We start from the raw sequence: 19,053 nt of genomic DNA, 5'->3' as shown, positions 1-19,053 counted from the left end.
CTCCCAGAGCCGGTCGGGAGCTGCTCACTGATTGGTGGAGTTGCCCGTGTGCAGTTTTTAAAGTGGAGAGAGGAGAGAGTGGTTGGAATTTTGGTTTTGCACTGATTAGAGGCGACTGTTCGGTAGAGAGCTGACTGCAGCACCGGAGTCTGGCAGGATGTCCTTTCCTAAGGCGCCTCTGAAACGCTTCAATGAGCAAGTTGGTATGTATGAAGCAAGCTTCTGCTACACGCCTGTGTCTGTCTGTGCTTGTCCATCACCTGGCTGTACTGCATTAGGGCTAGTGGACCTGAACTCCTGCACCGGACAGGAGGAAATGATAGAGAAATGCACATTATATGTATATGTTTAACCTGTCTAATCCCCTCTCATCTGTGACTAATCAGAAGTTTTATTTTGATCTCACAGCTGTGTCAGCGGTCTGCCATGGCAGAACAGCTAATTGGTAAACACCGGGTGTTAACAATATGTCTGCTTCCTCGAAAGCAGGAAGTTGACACAGTGCAGATTTATTGCAGGATTTGTATCAGCTGTGACAAAAGTTTTAAGTTAAGGTCCACTTTAATCCTGTTATCATTGTTTGTAATTATTTATTGTGCAGTGCTGCCATGGGTGTAACTATAGCGTGGCCCAGGGGTATGAGCTTACCTGAGACGAACGAAGGCTTGCAGCTCATAGCTCTGCCTCCATGAGCAGAAAAATCCACGACCAAGAAAGCTGTGTATTTTGCAGGGGGTTGGGGGGTATAAACCCCTTGTTTTGCGCGAGATAGCTGCGTTTTAGCATGAGTTATAGTTGTTAACATGACTGCATGTTAAAAAAGTGAATTTAGACTCTCTTCAGTTTCTTTAAAACAGAGCCGTAGATCCCATACCGCTGCACTGTCACCCCCAAAACTGTCCACAAGCTGCTTGTTGGATATCTCCAGTGTGATGAACATTACGGAAAGTTGTGCGTAATCGCCAACTACTTTCGTAATGGTCCAGCCCCATTACTGTCAGTCCAGTGTAGATGTACCACAGATGTCTCTCCCCTTTCTTCTGAATGAAAGCAAACCATTCACCTACCTTCCCCCATTATTGTTATGTTTACCACCTGCTCTGAATATACACAAAAGTATCTATTCTCCTGAAACCGCTACCCTGTGTTTAATAGAAGTGTACATTTATAACCCGTATGCGTGGACCCGGCTCAGATATTCAGATCTGACCCAGATTCCTGCATACTGCAAAGGGTTAACAGAGCGTTCTCGAAGTAGTAGCATAATTACAGTAGCGGTCTGTGTAACCCGCTTGGTGGCAGATCTTTGAATTGTATGTGTGTGGTGAATCCTTTGGCGTCCGAACACTCCCTCCATTAGTCAGTTCGTCAAACTGCGAAGTTGGTTACGCTCCGTGATGAGCAAAATGACGGTGTGAGAGGAATTCTGACTCCGCTCCATTGACCCCGATTGCGGACCGGCCCTTGTGGTCTGTTTCATCTAGGGTATGGTGCCTCCCTTGCAGGAGAGGCACCCCCCCTGGGATTGCGGCCATGTTTGTTTGTTTTCCCACCAAAAGTCGACAATTGCGGGATGCAGGAGCATCAGTAACTGATGCTATCTGATCATGCTAGCCCGTCCTTGTTTTTTTTTTTTTTTGTACAAAAATGCCCACCTTGGGTTCTCTCCACGCTTCCTAGATGGCATCATCTGACTGAAGAGCTCATGTGAACAAATCAGTATAGATATGAGGCTGCTTTACTACTAATAGTGTTGCAGTTAATTAGACCTGTCAAGGTGCATCTCGTCATTTGTGTAACTTCTTTGGGTTTAGCTTTGCCTTTTGTCTTTAGGTTGTGCTCCTGCCCCTGGATCTTATGATGTAAAGACTTTAGATGGCCTCAAGGGACCTGTGTCATTTGAGAAATCACAAAGGTTTAGACCAAAGAAAGGTATGTATAGTGTTTATTATTTCAGTAATACTGATTAATAACACATACCTTACTTATCCTGGTTAATATGCTGCTAACTGTATACAAAAATAAAATGATGGCCAATTAAATGCTATGGAATCAGACCAATTAAAGAGTCCGAAGCCTTAAAAATTACCTCCTTTTTATTTCAGAATGCTCTTCAACCTTAAAGGGATACTGTAGGGGGGTCGGGGGAAAATGAGTTGAAGTTACCTGGGGCTTCTAATGGCCCCCCACAGACATCCTGTGCCCGTGCAGCCACTCACCGATGCTCCGGCCCCGCCTCCGGTTCACTTCTGGGATTTCTGACTTTAAAGTCAGAAAACCACTGCGCCTGCATTGCCGTGTCCTCGCTCCCGCTGATGTCACCAGGAGCGCACGGCGCAGGCACAGACCATACTGGGCTTAGTGCAATACACTCCTGGTGACATCAGCGGGAACGAGGATGCAGCTGCGCAGGCGCAGTGGTTTTCAGACTTTAAAGTCTGAAATTCCAGAAGTGAACCGGAGGCGGGGCTGGAGCATCGGTGAGTGGCTACGCGGGAACAGGATGTCTGGGGGGGGGGGGGGGGCCATTAGAAGCCCTGGGTAAGTTCAACTAATCCCCCCCCCTACAGTATCCCTTTAAGAGCAAAGATTATTTGCTGCATCCCCGCGGCCATACAAGGGCTTTAGATTCTGTACCTCAGGGAACACTTACATCTTCCATCACTGCAGAGATCAACAGGGCCCTGACAAAGACAGGAGAGTCCTGCTCCTTCTCCTGTGCCCTAGGGTTGCCCAACTTCTGGACAATTGATCTTCCCTTTTGCTCAGGCACTGAACCTGCTGCTGCATCCTCATTTCTCTCTTTAAAGGAATACTGTAGGGGGGTTGGGAGAAAATGAGTTGAACTTACCTGGGGCTTCTAATGGTCCCCCGCAGACGTCCTGTGCCCGCGCAGCCACTCACTGATGCTCCTGCCCCGCCTCCGGTTCACTTCTGGAATTTCAGACTTTAAAGTCTGAAAAACACTGCGGCTGCATTGCCATGTCCTCGCTCCTGCTGTTGTCACCAGGAGTGTACTGCGCAGGCACAGGCCATACTGGGCCTGCACAGTATGCTCCTGGTGACATCAGCGGGAGCGAGGACACGGCAACGCAGGCGCAGTGGTTTTCAGACTTTAAAGTCTGAAATTCCAGAAGTGAACTGGAGGCAGGGCCAGAGCATCGGTGAGTGGCTGCACGGGCACAGGATGTCTGCGGGGGACCATTAGAAGCCCCGGGTAAGGTCAACTTATTTTCCCCCGACCCCTCTACAGTATTCCTTTAAAGGGACACTTAAGTCAAACAAAAAAAATGAGTTTTACTCACCTAGGGCTTCCAATAGCCCCCTGCAGCTGTCCGGTGCCCTCGCCGCCTCCCTCCGATCCTCCTGGCCCCGCCGGCAGCCACTTCCTGTTTCGGTGACAGGAGCTGACAGGCTGGGGACGCGAGTGATTCTTCGCGTTCCCAGACACATTAGCACTCTCTATGCTGCTATATGGTATGATATATGCTATAGCAGCATAGATGGCGCTATTGTTGCCAGGAACGCGAAGAATCACTCACGTCCCCAGCCTGTCAGCTCCTGTCACCGAAACAGGAAGTGGCTGCCGGCGGGGCCAGGAGGATCGGAGAGAGACGGCAAGGGCACCGGACAGCTGCAGGGGGCTATTGGAAGCCTCATTTTTTTTTTGTTTGACTTAAGTGTCCCTTTAAGGACCCGCATTCTCAGTCACTTCCAGCTGTTTCTCAAAAGGTTTTCTCAAGGTCACACTCCCATTCTACCACTAAAAGTAGGAAGTCAGGTTAGCACACAGTTTGTTTCAGAAGTGTGAAGCTTATGAGTTTAATGCATCAGCAGTCCACCAAGACAAAGCTGACAATTGTTTTTGGGGTCCTGAAGGGTCTCCTTACTTAAAGCACGACATAGACAGTTTTCTCCCCCCCCACCCTGCCCCCCCCAAAAAAAATACTAGCTGGGTGGGGCAGAACCGGGGGAATGCAGGGCTGGTGCAACTCTGCTTACAGCATAGAAATATGAGTAGGTGAGCCAATGACATCCAGGTGCTCACCAAAATTAGCCGGGTGGAGCACCCAGCTAAAAGCCTGGGGAAAACACTGGTAGACAGATATCTGTTGTGCTGACCTGACTTGCTACTTTTGCATGTTTGGTTGTGTTGGCTTGCCATGCAGGGCATTCACCCAAAATACCAGTGGAAAGGTTTGCCACTTTGGGACTTTTCTTACCTTCCCTTCAACCACCACGTGGCCCCGAGCCCTGTCCATGAGGAACATAAATGGGGGGACGTTGAAAATGCTGCAGAATTCCCCACTCACTATTTTTGTAGCTTGGTTAAAGTGGGACAGCACCTTTCAGACTTCTGTTATCTGCGGCCGCTGGTCCCCAGTAAGGTACTTCAGTGGCTAGGTTTGCACAAGCTGGTTTCCTACAGCCGTTAAAGGGAAGGTTCAAGCAAAATAAAAAAATGACTTTCACTTACCTGGGGCTTCTACCAGCCCCATGCAGCCATCCTGTGCCCTCGTAGTCACTCACTGCTGCTCCAGTCCCCCGCTGGCAGCTTGCCGACCTCGGAGGTCGGCGGGACGCATTACGTACATTTTTACGCATTCCTACTAGTCCAGGAACATAAACACATACAATTTACGCGTTACTGGATCAATGCGTAATTTTTTACGCATTGAACCAGTAATGCGTAAAAATGTATGTGTTAATGTTCCTGCTTTAGCGGGAATGCGTAAAAATGTATGTAATGCGGCCCGCCGACGCCAGCGGGGGACTGGAGCAGCAATGAGTGACTACGATGGCACAGGATGGCTGCATGGGGCTGGTAGAAGCCCCAGGTAAGTGAAACTCCTTTTTTTATTTTGCTTGGACATTCCCTTTAATGCCAGCCCTGCATTGCTCTCACAACCTTTCCAACGTGTGGGCGGAGTAGTTAGTGTATGACAACACTTTAATTGGTTTATATCGGAATATATACAGCCTTTGAATGTATTAGGAATCCGTATCTGTTTACCGATTCCAGTAACCCTAAACCTGCTCCTGACTTCAAAATCCGGGTATCTTTCATACATGTTGTTTTGTAATTGCAGTTGCTGTAGTTCTTGTTTGGAGTTTAGTTTTCCAGAAATTCATGGTTTTTTTTTTTTTTGTTTTTTTTCTTTTTGCCTAGATTCAAATAGCGATGGTCAGAATACGGATAGAGAGGAGGAGCTTGCTTCCCCTGTGCGCCTACGCAAGCATGCTTCTCTTGGTTCAACGGTAATTACTTCCAGTCCTTCAGGTTATATAGGTTTATGAAACCATTTGCTGGATGGAAGGTCTCTCTTACCAAGAAAGGTTAGATAAACTGAGCTGATCTATTCTGGAGAAAAGACGCCTTAGAAGAGATCTAATTAACATCTATAAATACATTGGAGGGCAATTTTAAAGCTTGGCTAATTAGCTTTTTGTCCCTAGGCTTTTACAAAGGACTAGAGGACATGATCTGCGCATGGAGGAAAACCTTTAAGCCATTTATTTAGGAAAGGGTTTTGTACAGTAAGAGTGATTAAAATGTGGAATGTATTGCCACAGGAAGTAGTTATGGCCAATTATATAATCTGCATTTAAAGAGGACTTAGATGCTTTCCTTGCGTTGAGATATCCATGGCTATAATTACTAGGTAATGCCTGGTTGTGCTGATCCAGGGATTTTATGTAATTGCCATCTGGAGTCGGGAAGGATTTTTTTTTCCCCTTTTGGGGCGAATTGGACCATACCTTGTAATGGTTTTTCTTTTCTGGTTAGACTAGATGGACGTATCTCTTAATAACTACGTTCAAAGAAGATTTTTTTTTTTTTTGTTATACAGTTAGAAAGTGATGTGTGCTTTTTTCTCTGGGGAAAGGAAGCTGTTAACATTCTAGCCCAGGCATGGGCAAACTTGGCCCTCCAGCTGTTAAGGAACTACAAGTCCCACAATGCATTTGCCTTTGAGTCATGACTGTGGCTGTAAGACTCCTGCAATGCATTGTGGGACTTGTAGTTCCTTAACAGCTGGAGGGCCAAGTTTGCCCATGCCTGTTCTAGCCCCAAAGTGCCCAATACCATCTTATAGCGGTATTACAGTCATAATTGCCCCTCTACTCCCATATTTAGCCACTGTGTTAACATGAATCTGTAACCACAAATAAAAGTTAAATTCTGCCAGTAGAGCAGTTTCTGGACAGTCCATATGCTTCCTGTGCCCTCCTTGATTTCACTTTTCCCACCCAGGTTCCCTCTGATCATATTCAACAAGAAATTAGATCAGCTGCAAATAAGATGAATTTCATGTTTTATGCAGGCTATGGAGTTATGCTTCAAGGGGATCTGTAAAAATTAAAAAAAAAATCCCCTGGGAGGTACTTGACTCAGGAGGGGGAACCCTCTAGATCCAAATGAGGCTTCCCCTTTCTCTGTTGCAGGGCTGGCAGCCTCCGAAGGGCAGACATGTAAATATTTACCTGCTCTGGTGCAGTAGCTGCTTTCTGTTTTTGCTCCGCCATTTCTGCCGGACCCCGATCAAAAAGCCGCTACTGAGCCAGCACTGGAACCAAGGGGCAGAGGAGGATGGGGGAAGCCTCATTGGGATCCAGAGGCTTGCCCTCCCAAGGTAAGTATCCCCCACCCAGGAGATGGCACAAGCATTTATACTTACCTGGGGCCTCCTCCAGCTCCATGTAGTAGTTGGCTCTCTCAATGTCCATCTAATCTTCTCCATTCTGCTGCTGCGGAGCCCACTATCCAGACGGATTGTTGACCCCTGCGCATTCGTGGTCCCAGCTGTGCATACCCCCCCAATGACCCTTCCGTTGCCAGGAGCGTTTGCACAAGCACAGTTAATCTTATAAAACTGTACATGCACAGAACACTCCCAGCCAAGGGAGCACAATCAGGGGTGTGCGTGGCCAGGACCGGGCATGTGCAGTACTACCACACAGGCTCAGTAGTGGACTTTTCTGGGTCGTAATGCGGTGTAATGGAGGGGATCGGGAGGCCAGTGAGGGAGCTAACTAACTACAGGGGGTTGGAGAAGCCCCAGGTAAGTAAAAATCCTTTTATGGTCATTGTCTCAGGTACACTTTAAGTCTGTGCCTGTAAATGGAATTTAAAGGGAATCTGAAGTGAAAATAAACATGATTTGTATGTGTAGTACAACTAAGAAATAAAACATAAGCAGCAGAGATATGAGTCTAATATTATTTCTAATACAGGAAGAGTTAAACTCCAGTTGTTATCTATGCAAAAGAGCTTCTCTGAGCTCCACAAATTTCAAAGTCTCAGAGCTCTGTCTTCTGAAGCTTATTATCTCAACTGTCACTGTTGGTTTTTTTTTTTCCTCTGCAGAGTTAAGATCAAAAGTTCATTAGCTTGCTCTGTGAAATAATTTAGAATGCTGACTGTATTGTGTAAACTGTAAACATTAGAGAATAACGCAATGTTATAAAAAAAAAAAATTAACTGAAAATTAAAATGAGACTATTTTCTTTGCTACTAACGTTCTATTAATTATGTACCGCACATCCAATTCATTATTTCATATTTTTTTTGCTTCAGTGTCACTTTAATAATGGCTTGATGATTACTGGCATTACACAAATGTAGTAATTTTTTGCTTCAGTGTCACTTTAATAATGGCTTGATGATTACTGGCATTACACAAATGTAGTAATTTATAGTTTTTGATTTGCTTTTGTTTAACTGGTACAAATAACTTTTTTTTTTTTTTCTTTTCCTTCATTTTTCACAGCCAAACCTGAGACAGAAACCTGAAAGAGACACAGAATTTATCAGAGAGATGAAGAAACACAAAGCTTTAGAGAAGGAGGTATATCCTAAGAAGAAAGAAACTGACTTCCGGTTGAATAGTGAACGCTATGCGTGGCCAATAATTGTCCACAACCTTGAGCAGGGACAGGCAGATGCACATCATGCACTTCCTGCAGATTTTGATTGGCTCAGTTCTGATGCCAGCACGCATGGCTGGAATTCCTAGCATCTTGCTTTTCTCTGCTGATGAAGATGGTGACTTGCAAAAGCTAATTCTGTATTGGTGTGAATAGAGGATCACATACAGTACTCAACGTTTTACTTATATTATTTTTAAAGGGAAGGTTCAAGCAAAATTAAAAAGTGAGTTTCACTTACCTGGGGCTTCTACCAGCCCCATGCAGCCATCCTGTGCCCTCGTCACTCACTGCTGCTCCAGTCCCCCGCTGGCAGCTTGCCGACCTCGGAGGTCGGTGTGCCGCATTGCGTACATTTTTCGCATTCCCGCTGGTGCAGGAACATTAACACATACATTTTTACGCGTTACTGGTTCAATGCGTACATTTTTACGCATTGAACCAGTAATGCGTAAAAATGTATGTGTTAATGTTCCTGCACTAGCGGGAATGCGTAAAAATGTACGCAATGCGGCCCCCGACCTCCGAGGTCGGCAAGCTGCCAGCAGGGGACTGGAGCAGCAGTGAGTGACTACGAGGGCACAGGATGGCTGCATGGGGCTGGTAGAAGCCCCAGGTAAGTGAAACTCATTTTTTTATTTTGCTTGGACCTTCCCTTTAAAGCTATCTGTGCATAAAAGGCAGTCATTGTCTTAAAGTGGGCATGAGCTCTTGCACAGGACAGGAGAACCTAGAGAAAGGCATCTTGTGTATATATTTAGAGAGTTTAGCCTGTTTAATTCCCCCTTATTTGTGTCTAATCACAAGTTTTAATTTGATATCTCCCCTGTCACATGGCTGCCATGGCAGAGAAGCTCATTTGAAAGAACAGATTAACAATGTCTGCTTCCATGAAAGCAGGAAGTAGACACACTGCAGATTTATTGCAGGATTTCTTTTAGCTGTAACCAAGACATTTTTCTTAGTTTAAAGGTTATTATGCTGTTGTGCAACTTTAAGAGCAGAGAGGAAGTTCTGAGTTCAAGTCCACTTTAACAGAAGATTGAAGAGTCTCCTATGTTTTTTTTTTTTTTTGTTTTTTTTTTCCAATTCAAGGGTCGTGTTTCTACGAATGCCACTAGGGGAGCTTAAGTGATAAACCACTCACACGGCCAGTGAGGCCTACTGTGGTGCAGTACTGTGAGGGGTAAGCAGGAGAAACTGAAGAGCTATGGTCCCACCTATGAGATCCTTGGCATCAGTAGAAGCACAAGTTGCCATACTTTTACCCCATAGGCTGAAGATCGGGGACACAGTAGCATGGAGCTGGGGGGGGGGGGGGGGATTAGGGGGAATCCCAGGAAACGGACAGCGAAACATGGAGCTAGGAGTAAGAGGAGGATGCAGGAGGACATAGGGTTACACGGGACACAGGAGTTTAGGGAATAGACGACACGGGTACAGAGGAAGGACACTAAAGGTACGGGGGGGGGACACAAGGGCACACAAGAGGTGGATCCAGCTGATGAAGAGGCGGCACAGTGGGGAAGACAGGGGGACACACAGCACAGGAACTTATGTTCATAGAAATGAATCTTCTGAAAATAAGCCCTAGCACAACATTTGGAGCAAAAATTAATGACACGGTCTTATTTTCGTGGAAACTCTGTATATTGTGCTCCTATGGAGACTGTGCTGTAATTACTGCCTCCAATGACTGCAACAAGAAAACATATCTTGTATATGCACATGTATTTGCCATCCTGCCACATGACACTTCAGGTTGGGGATGAACTAGTTAGGAGAGGGCTAGAGCGCTGGCACTGCGGTTCAACGGTGGGGGTGAGGGAGAGGGGTGTCTGAACACAAATATCCGGTGTGACGATGGGTACATATAGCATGCTCAGGCTGCAGAGTCATCTGTATTCCGAAAGAGAGAGAATGCCGGCACTGCTATATAATAAAGAGACACTGTAACGAGAAAAACGTCCCCTGGGGAGTACTCGCCTCGGGAGGGGGAAGCCTCAGGATCCTAATGAGGCTTCCCTCGTCCTCCTCTGTCCCACGGGGTCTCGCTGCAGCCCTTCAAAGCCGGCGCGACAAATCCGACAGCCCGTTCAATATTTACCTTTCCAGGCTCCAGCGGGGGCGCGGTTTCGGCTCTTCTGATGGAGTTAGGCGGAAATAGCCGATATCCGTCGGGTCCACTCTAATGCACAGGAGACTTGCGCCTGCTCAGTAGAGCGGCTCGACGGAGATCAGCTATTTCCGCCTATCTCCGTGGGAAGAGCGGATACTGCGCCTGCGCTGGAGCCGCGGAAGCAAATATTTACACTGCCACCGTGGGACTGAGGAGGACTGGGGAAGCCTCAATAGGATCTGGAGACTTCCCCCACCCGAGGTGAGTACCCCCCAGGGGACGTTTTTTCCGTTTATTTTCTTTAATGAACTTTTGCATATACATGCTATTGCTGCATATAATTGAATAAAGAATTCACATACCAGAAAGTTGCTGTGTGCAAGGTGCGGTGGGTCCAGGAATAGAAAGCCTTACGGCCGTTTCGCGCAGATGCGTTTCTACGGAGGCTGCAAGATGAACTATCCAGTCAGAATGATGTTCCAAATGAATAGGATCAGAGCCTGAGTTTCAAGCGCAGAGGACTGCGTCTTGGTGGGGGTTTAACGCACCCTTGATGCCATCTCCACGTGTTGCCCTCCATGGTGTGTCCTAGCTCTCAAGCTACTTCAACTGTGAAGGAGGAAGTATATGAGAGCTGGAACACCCTATGGAGGGCAACGCACAGAGGAGGTGTCAAGGATGAATTACCCCCCCCCCCCCCTTCAGAACACTCATCCCTACTTCAGGTTTCCTTTAACACGGCTTGTTGCTGTTTGTATAGCACTGAGTGGCAAGCTCTAGTTCTGGAATGTGCTTGGCCATTTTTTGCCAAATATTGGTACCATAGGTCACCGTACTAGTACACCTATAGGGAGTTGGAAAGGTCTAATCTTTTTGCCTTTGTTTAGATCCGAGGTCTTTTAAAAGATCGTGCTGAACAAGACAAGAAGCTTCAGGTGTTGGAAGAAGAATTCAAGAAAACCGAGCTTAAGTTGGTCACCGCGGTGCGTGAGAAGACTTCCCTTACCGCAAACATTGCATCAATGGAGAGACAGATAGCTGACCTAAATAAAGCGAATGAGCTCCTAAAAACAAAGGTAACCTTTATTCCATGATCTCTGAGGCCTTGTTCGCAATGCGTTCTGTTCGTGTTGGGTGTTTTTTGACGTGATTTTTTTTTTCTTTTTTTGATTCTCGGCGCGTGGGTGGTGTTTGTTAAAAGTGCTTTTCAAGGGCGTTTTTAATTCACTCCCTGACGCAAGTCAGGAAGGGAACTCTTTGACCTGGAAAAGAATACAATGTATTTATTCTTAAAAACACAATCGCTGCACAAAGTGATTCTGTAATATTTTTACCGATATCTTCCATTGAGCCGAAATTGCCCAGAAAATGCACCGCTTTTCAGATTGGAAAGCGAACGGGATGCTCCAATCTGAACTAGCGCATAGGAAAGCATGGTGTAACCGCTTTCAGGGCGTTTTTTGAAAAATCATCACCGCTTGAAAAAAATGAAAAAGCGCCTCTCGTGTGAACGAGCCCTGACTGTTACTCGTAGCTCATCTAATGAGATTGTCATGTCCTAATGGGCGCATGCCAGAGCTCAGGGATCTAGTAGACTGGTTTTATGCCTGGTACACACCCTGCAATTTTCCATCAGATTGACTGTCGAGTCAGTTATTTCTGATAGGTGATTTCCGATCATTTTCCTGATCAATTTTCCAATCACTTCTATACAAAATCGACCACAAATACGATCATAAATCTGATCGACCTGTCGGAAATGATCGACTCTGCCGTGTGTTTTAGACATAACCTGAGCAGATTACGGCAGAATGAAAGAAGGGCTTCCCTAACTAACACGTGTCCAATTTGGATGAAATGGGCAGTAAAGGAATCTTCATAATATTACTAAGTGTTGCTCAGGTTATGAATGGCCATAAATGTGCAGCTAAACTTTGGAGAAATGTCAGTAAACAGAGGCACCAACAGAAGATGCGCTAAAATTCTGTTAAAAATGGGCTTATCTGTGGCACAGAATTAGGGCCTTACGTTACTCCACTGTGCCACAGATACTCCCACATTTGCCTGAAGAAGCAGGAGATTCCCGTGAAATGCATTGCAATTTGGAGTGTTTTTATATCCAAAATTACAGCGGCTTTGATCAGTGTGGTCTACCTGGAGGTTTGGCATTTATAAGGCAGTACATGCTGTAAAAATTCTGAAATATTGTCTCAGTGCTACGTATTTCAGTTGCGGTCTGTAGTCCTGTGCGTTGCTCATTATCTTCATTAGACATGGCTGGGATTATTCATATGTAATTCGAGCAGGCTTGATGCAGTAGATCAACGTTGCATATAGTTACCTTTTCATTAATATCTTGTAGCTTGAATTGTATTAAACTTTTTCAGGTTTTTTTTTTTGTTTTTTGTTTTTTTTGAGGTGCTTCCCAAAACTAAACTTGACTGTCTTTTTTCCTTAGTTTTCTGATGACAGCTCAAAGAAGAAAATAAACAATCTTTGTGCAGAACTCATGGAAATAAAAAATAAAGTGGATATAAAGGACAAGGTTTGTATCCTGTCAAACCCTCCCCTTAATAATTGAGAGAATATTCTTTGAACAGACGTAGAATGACTGCCATTGCTTGGAAAACAGATTTTAGTTGTAATTTTTGGTTTTGTTATTATTTTGTGCTGTACAACCTTGGGGAAATGTAAGACCCCAGCTTAAGCTGTGTGTGGCAGTGCTGGTCGTAATGGAAAAATCTACGCTTACGGATCATTATGTGTAATTTTACGCTATTACGCATTACGCAATTACGGTTACGGCGTAGGAAATTATCTATGGTTCATCACTGTAATTACTTTTTAACTTACGCAGTTACGCGTAAGGATACCGTAATGTAGGCACTTACGCTACGATGTTACGCGTAGTGCCGTAATACCCTTTAATGCGTACTTTTTGACGCATACGGACGATGTGTACGCAATAGCCGTCAATGTGACAGCTATTGCGTACACAGCATTCGTATGCGTCAAAACATACGCTTATACTGAAGGGCGGGAGAAGATACTATTGGTTGCTTAGGATGTTGACTGATTGGCTACTCTTAGAAAAGGGGAGTTTTTAAGTTAGTAATTACGCGTAAGTCTTCGTAAAATTACGCATACCTAGCAATTACGGTAGACAGCGAAATTATGATACCACTTAACTGCTTACGCGTAAATAATTACGTGTAAGACCGTAAGTTACGCGTAGCCCTTACGCGTAAATTTACATTGAATTACGATGCGTAATTACGCTCATGCGGAATTTCGGCCCAGCACTGGTGTGTGGTTTTTAGGATTTTCTATTGGTATGGAGTTTTATTATGAAAACAACAAATATGCCTAAAGGAAAAAATCTTATTGCTTTGTGTGACAGTTATTGACAAAGAGAATCTGAAGCGTAAAGACCAGACTTTAGAATATGCAGCCTAACATAAACTTATTTGGCGCAGGTATAGTGCAGGACTTTTGGGGAGGGGGCAGCACTTGTGCCTTACTGTCTGTACCGATCTAGAGGATGGGCATGCTGTCATGTTGGGGGAATGATGGAGGTTGAGAACACACCAATTGGGTGAGAGCAGAAGACCAGAAGCTTTCAGGTGTGAAGACTTGCTATACATCAGCTGTGCATTTTATATTATAAGGCCTGACACCCAGCTGTGCATTTTATATTATAAGGCCTGACACCCACCCCCTCTCCCTTCAGGATCAATGCCTTATAGTGGAAATGTAAACCGTGCACTTAAAGTGAAACAGAGATGAAGCACCCTCATGTATTTTACCATATATATCAGTGGGGACATGAGAGAAAACACCTACCCTGCTCTCTGTTTCATTCTTCACTGCTCAGCCTGCTTATCAGCTCTGATAAAATCCCAGACTTAGCATTCAGTCTGGCTTTGCTCAGGAATCTTTATAGCAAAGTCTGGGATTTTATCAGGGCTGAGAACAAGCAAGCTGAGCAGTGAAGGATGAAACAGAGCAGAGTAGGTGTTTTCTCTAATGTTCCCATTGATATGTATGGTAAAATACACGAGGGTGCTTAGTCTCTGGTTCACTTTAAACTTGGATGAGCAGCTAATTCAAGAGGGTTGAATTTAGTTTTTATTTTTATCAAGAAAAATATTTCCAATATCATACAAACATGTTTTTCCATAAAATATTAATACACCTCTTTAGGCATCTTTTGGAAACATCGAGTCTTTGCCCCAGTGGGCTTCCCTCCCTCCATTCTCCTAGTCTGACCCACGTCCACTGTTTCTAAATAGGGACTCCACCATACCTCTTCTCCCTCCCTATATATTTGAGTCAGGCCACTGCTATACTGTTTTCTATTACATGAGCTAGGACGTAGAGTCCACCCCCCTGGTGTCTATCCACCACGAAAGATGGTGAGTAAAGACCCCAACACAAGAGATAGAAAAAACTGAACCCACAACCAGAACTCTATCTCACTTCCCTCCCATCTCTTCTGATAAACCAATACTACTTTAATGCCTTCCTTGTCCATGGAGAAACTTCCTCAACCTTTCCCTGGTCCTACCCTCACCACCTTCCGATATTCTTCCGTTTCTCTAAATTCCACCCACTTCTCCCATCCCCAGTTTTCCTTTCCATAGATTATACTAGATAATTCTTCCATCGCATATATTTGGTTGATTTCGTCGAACCATTCCTTTAAAGAGAACCCGAGGTGGGTTTGAAGAATCTTATCTGCATACAGAGGCTGGATCTGCCTATACAGCCCAGCCTCTGTTGCTATCCCAACCCCCCTTAAAGAAAACCTGTACTGAAAATAAAAGTAAAAATAAGCATACACAAGTTATACTTACCTTCCATGTAGTCTACTCAGTGTCTTTCTCCTGTCCCGTGTCCTTTTTGTTCACTATGATCAAGGGAATTTTCAGTCCTCCATTTTGAAAATAGCCATTACCCCATAACAGCTTTCTGGTCAGCACACAGTTAAACTGTAACATCGCCCACTTGAGCCATAGGGAAACATGAACATTACCTGGTACATCAGTTTTCCTCTCAGCTATAACTGACAGCAACTGATATTTTACTGACAGCAACTGATATATTTCAGATCTGACAAAATATTGTCAGAACTGGATGGGATTATTGTCAGAAGAAAATGGTGAGCTTCTGAGAGGAACTGATGGCAAGGTAACTATGTAATGTTCATTTGAAGTTACCTCATGTGTTTATTTTAAATATTTTTACTCAGTACAGGTTGTATTTAAGGTCCCCCTGTACTCTGCAATTCCTCATAAATCACAGCCACGCTGCTGACAAACAGCTTGTCAGAGCTGGCTGTGTTTATCTTTATAGTGTCAGTCTGCTGCTCTCCCCGCCTCCTGCAGAACTCCAGTCCCCGCCTGCATCCCTTCCCTCCCTGCTTATTTGGAGGGAAGGGACGGGGGCAGGGACCGGAGCTATGCAGGAGGTGGGGTATCAGCTAAGACTGACACTACAGATGTAAACACAGCCTTACAGCACGGCTGTGATTTATGAGGGATTGCAGAGTGCAGGGTAACTTAGTGGGGTTTGGGATAGCAACAGAGGCTGGGCTTTATAGGCAGATCCAGCCTCTGTATGCAGAGAACATTCTTTAAACACACCTCGGGTTCTCTTTAAGGAGGGGGCTTGTTGGGACTTCCAATTTCTTGCTATCAAAATCCTTACCACATTAAGTGCATCCCCACCATATTAAGTGCATCCCCAGTGAACCTCTATACTTTTTAATCCCTTTCTCCACCAGGTGTAGAAGGTATACTTCAGGGTTATCTGATATGGGTATTCCTGCCAATTCCCAATATGTATTGTTTTATGCTCTTCCAAAATGTGGTGAGACCCTTACATGTCCACCAAATATGTATGAGGTCCCCCCTTTCTTCCCCACACCTCCAACATGTGGGACTAGTACCACAGATCTTATTCAATCTATCCGGGGTATAATACCACCTCATTACCAATTTATAACCGGATTCCTGTATTCTTGTCAGTATTGAAGCCCCATACATCATCCTAATTATCCCCTACCATTGGGCAGTAGACAGCTCCCTCCCCATATCTTTTTCCCATTTTATTTTATGGTTCAACGTATAATCTTCATCTCCTTCTAATAATTGATATATTTTTGCCAGAGTTCCCTTTGTTGGTCTGTCAGCTAGGCAGAGCTTCTCAAAATGGGTCAATTCCCTTGAGTATATCCTTCCCACTGAAAGGAGGAAATGTTTAAACTGGATCAAACTCCATGTGTCTATCCTCCCCAACTGCATTTGTTCCACTATTTCTCTTTCATCTAGCCACTTCCCGTTCCTAACCAAGGAGAGTATTTGTAACCTTCTTCCCAATCTCCATTCTCCGTAACTTCCCTTCTGGCATCCCTGAGGGAACTTGAGGTTTCCCAGTATTGACATCAATGGGGATGGGCTTTTAGCCATGTACTTTCTACTACTTACCTTGTTAATAGTTCTTAAGGTATGTTCTGCCAACGTTCCTGGGAATCGATACGTGCTTGGAATGTATGACAACCATGGGGCATCTCTCAGCTCACCATCATATAACTCACATTCCAAGGAGACCCACTGCTTAGACTTTTCATTCCTATTCCAATCAACCACCCTAGTACAGACAGCCGCATAGTAGTAACTTAGGGGTCGGGTACTGCCAGCCCTCTATCTTTTGACTGTGTAATAAATTTAAATTTAAACCTTGCTCTTCTGGCTTGCCATACAAACCTTGCAAACACTCTCCTAACTTCATCCAAGTAGCTTCTGGGCAGGGGAATAGGGAGGGCCTGGGAGACATACAACCGCCTCAGCATGATATTGATTTTGAGGACGTTAATCCTTCCAAACCACGAAAGTCTTAGCTTTGCCCATTTATGCAAATCCCTCTTTAATGTAGCGATGAGCGGATAATAGTTTAGTCTCATAATCTCCTGTATATCTCTAGCCAGTTTTATGCCCAGGTATCCTAGGGAATCTTTTACCCATTTGAATGGAAAATCTGCCTTCAGATGTTCTACCTCATCCTCCTTCACCCCTATACTTAGTGCCTCACACTTATCCCATTTAATCTTAAGATTAAAGATCCTCCCAAATTCGGTAAAGGCCTTCAAAAGATTAGGCAATGCTATTTTAGGATTTGTCAGATAGAACAGCAGATCATCTGCATATGCTGCGATCTTGTGCTCCGCCGCACCTATCTTTATCCCAGAGATGTCTACGTTCATTCGGACTGTTCTTAAAAAGGGCTCCAGGGTTAGCGCAAATACCAGGGGGGACAGAGGGCATCCCTGTCAGGTTCCATTTATCTCTAGGGGACCAGAAAGCATTCCATTTACCTTAACTTTAGCTGTCAAGTCCTTATACATAATATCCAGGCCCTCATATTTTCTCCCAAACAATATGTTCTAGCACCACCCTAATATATCCCCACCTGACCCTGTCGAACGCTTTTTCTGCATCCGTGGATAGCAGTATGACAGGGCCAGGTGTGGATCCTGCCCACTGGTTTATATCCACCAACCTGATCGTGTTATCCCTGGCCTCCCTCTGAATTTAGTTTTTAGAACGATTTCAAAGTGGAGAATCCGATTACAAGTAACTGGTTCTCTTTAGAGGCTCCTCCAAAGACAAAATGTAAAATGCATGAAAAAAATGTTTTATTTGCTTTTAATACTTAATTAATACTTAATTAAAATGTTCTTTTTCTCAGGCTACATCCACAGATGAGGTATGCTTTTTTTGTTGGGTTTGCGTTGCCACAATGAAGGGAATGATTACATGTATAGAAGTTTGAAACTAGTCAACAGGAGAAGGTTTTACATTGCGAAGTAGTTTAAAGCTTTTTACATTGTTGTTTTTTTTTATTTTGTAATCACACTGTAAAATCACTGGGTGATGATGTTGTTTTTTTTCACTGAGTGAACACTTTTTGGGGGGTGCTGAAGCTTTATTTAACATGTGTGCAGTCACATCATTGTAACAATCACGGGTGATTAATGCAGTCTGGCAGTTAGGTGAAGGGTAAAATAGCATTGTGAGACCTCATGTGGGAAAAATTTGTGATTGTCATATTTGTTTCATTTGCAAATCAGCACTGTAAAATGACAACTGAAAGCAGGACAAACCTTTCGGGGGAAGCAGTGGTCATTATCACACACTTGGGATGGTGAATGCTGTGCACAGACTTCCTTTTTAAAAAAAAAAACCTGACTTGAAAAATCTATAAACAACAAATAAAGAAACTGAGAGCAGGCAAATCCTTATTGCCTCATATATTCTTGTATAATAATACTTCAAACTAGCAATTGGGGGAGATACCGTACAGTATAAAGACTGTGCAAAGCCTTGGGGTGATCCTGGATGGAAAGTAAACACTCAAAACAGTAGGTATCGGCTGTTGTCAAGTCCTCATTCTTCCATCTGAGTAATATAGCGATAATCAAACGCCTTATCCCTGCTGAAGACCTACCTGAGCTAGTTCATGCATTTGTATCCTCCCACCTGGACTACTGCAATGCCCTATTTGTTGGATTGCAGGATATTGTTCTTTGCGTCTTGCAATTAGTACAGAATGCAGCAGCCAGATTCCTAGCCAATGCCTCCGCAACTCGCACATCTCCCCAGTACTGCAAACTCTTCACTACTTGCCAGTAAAATGGAGAATGCCATTTAAAGGGAACCCGAGGTGAGGGATATGGAGGCTGCCATATTTATTTCCTTGTAAACAATACCAGTTACCAGGCAGCCCTGTTCATCTTCTGGTATAAATAGTGTCTGCGTCAAAATCCTGGAACAAGCTTATGACTAATGCAGTGCAGAGCACCTGATCAGCTGCATGCTTTGTTCAAAGTCTAAGGAAATAAATATGGCAACCTCCATATCCCTCTCACCTCGGTTTTCCTTTAACGAGAACCCGAGGTGGGTTTTAAGAATATTATCTGCATACAGAGGCTGGATCTGCCTGTA

At 44.4% G+C, this 19,053-nt stretch overlaps 1 protein-coding gene across 1 annotated transcript in view; it reads left to right on the top strand.

Moving 5' to 3' along the window:
• The first annotated feature begins 44 nt into the window (after positions 1-44).
• HMMR (hyaluronan mediated motility receptor) overlaps positions 45-19,053 on the top strand; it is a 58,891-nt gene continuing 39,882 nt past the window's right edge. The window contains exons 1-6 of the mRNA XM_068273031.1: positions 45-203; positions 1,834-1,932; positions 5,171-5,259; positions 7,773-7,850; positions 10,936-11,124; positions 12,507-12,593. Of these exons, the coding sequence (XP_068129132.1) occupies positions 158-203; positions 1,834-1,932; positions 5,171-5,259; positions 7,773-7,850; positions 10,936-11,124; positions 12,507-12,593 (588 nt within the window). The 5' untranslated portion in view covers positions 45-157. The remainder of the gene's footprint in view (positions 204-1,833; positions 1,933-5,170; positions 5,260-7,772; positions 7,851-10,935; positions 11,125-12,506; positions 12,594-19,053) is intronic.

Source organism: Hyperolius riggenbachi, chromosome 3, assembly GCF_040937935.1.
Source record: "Hyperolius riggenbachi isolate aHypRig1 chromosome 3, aHypRig1.pri, whole genome shotgun sequence".
Classification (NCBI taxonomy): Eukaryota; Metazoa; Chordata; class Amphibia; order Anura; family Hyperoliidae; genus Hyperolius; species Hyperolius riggenbachi.
This window is presented reverse-complemented; position numbering and strand designations above follow the sequence as displayed.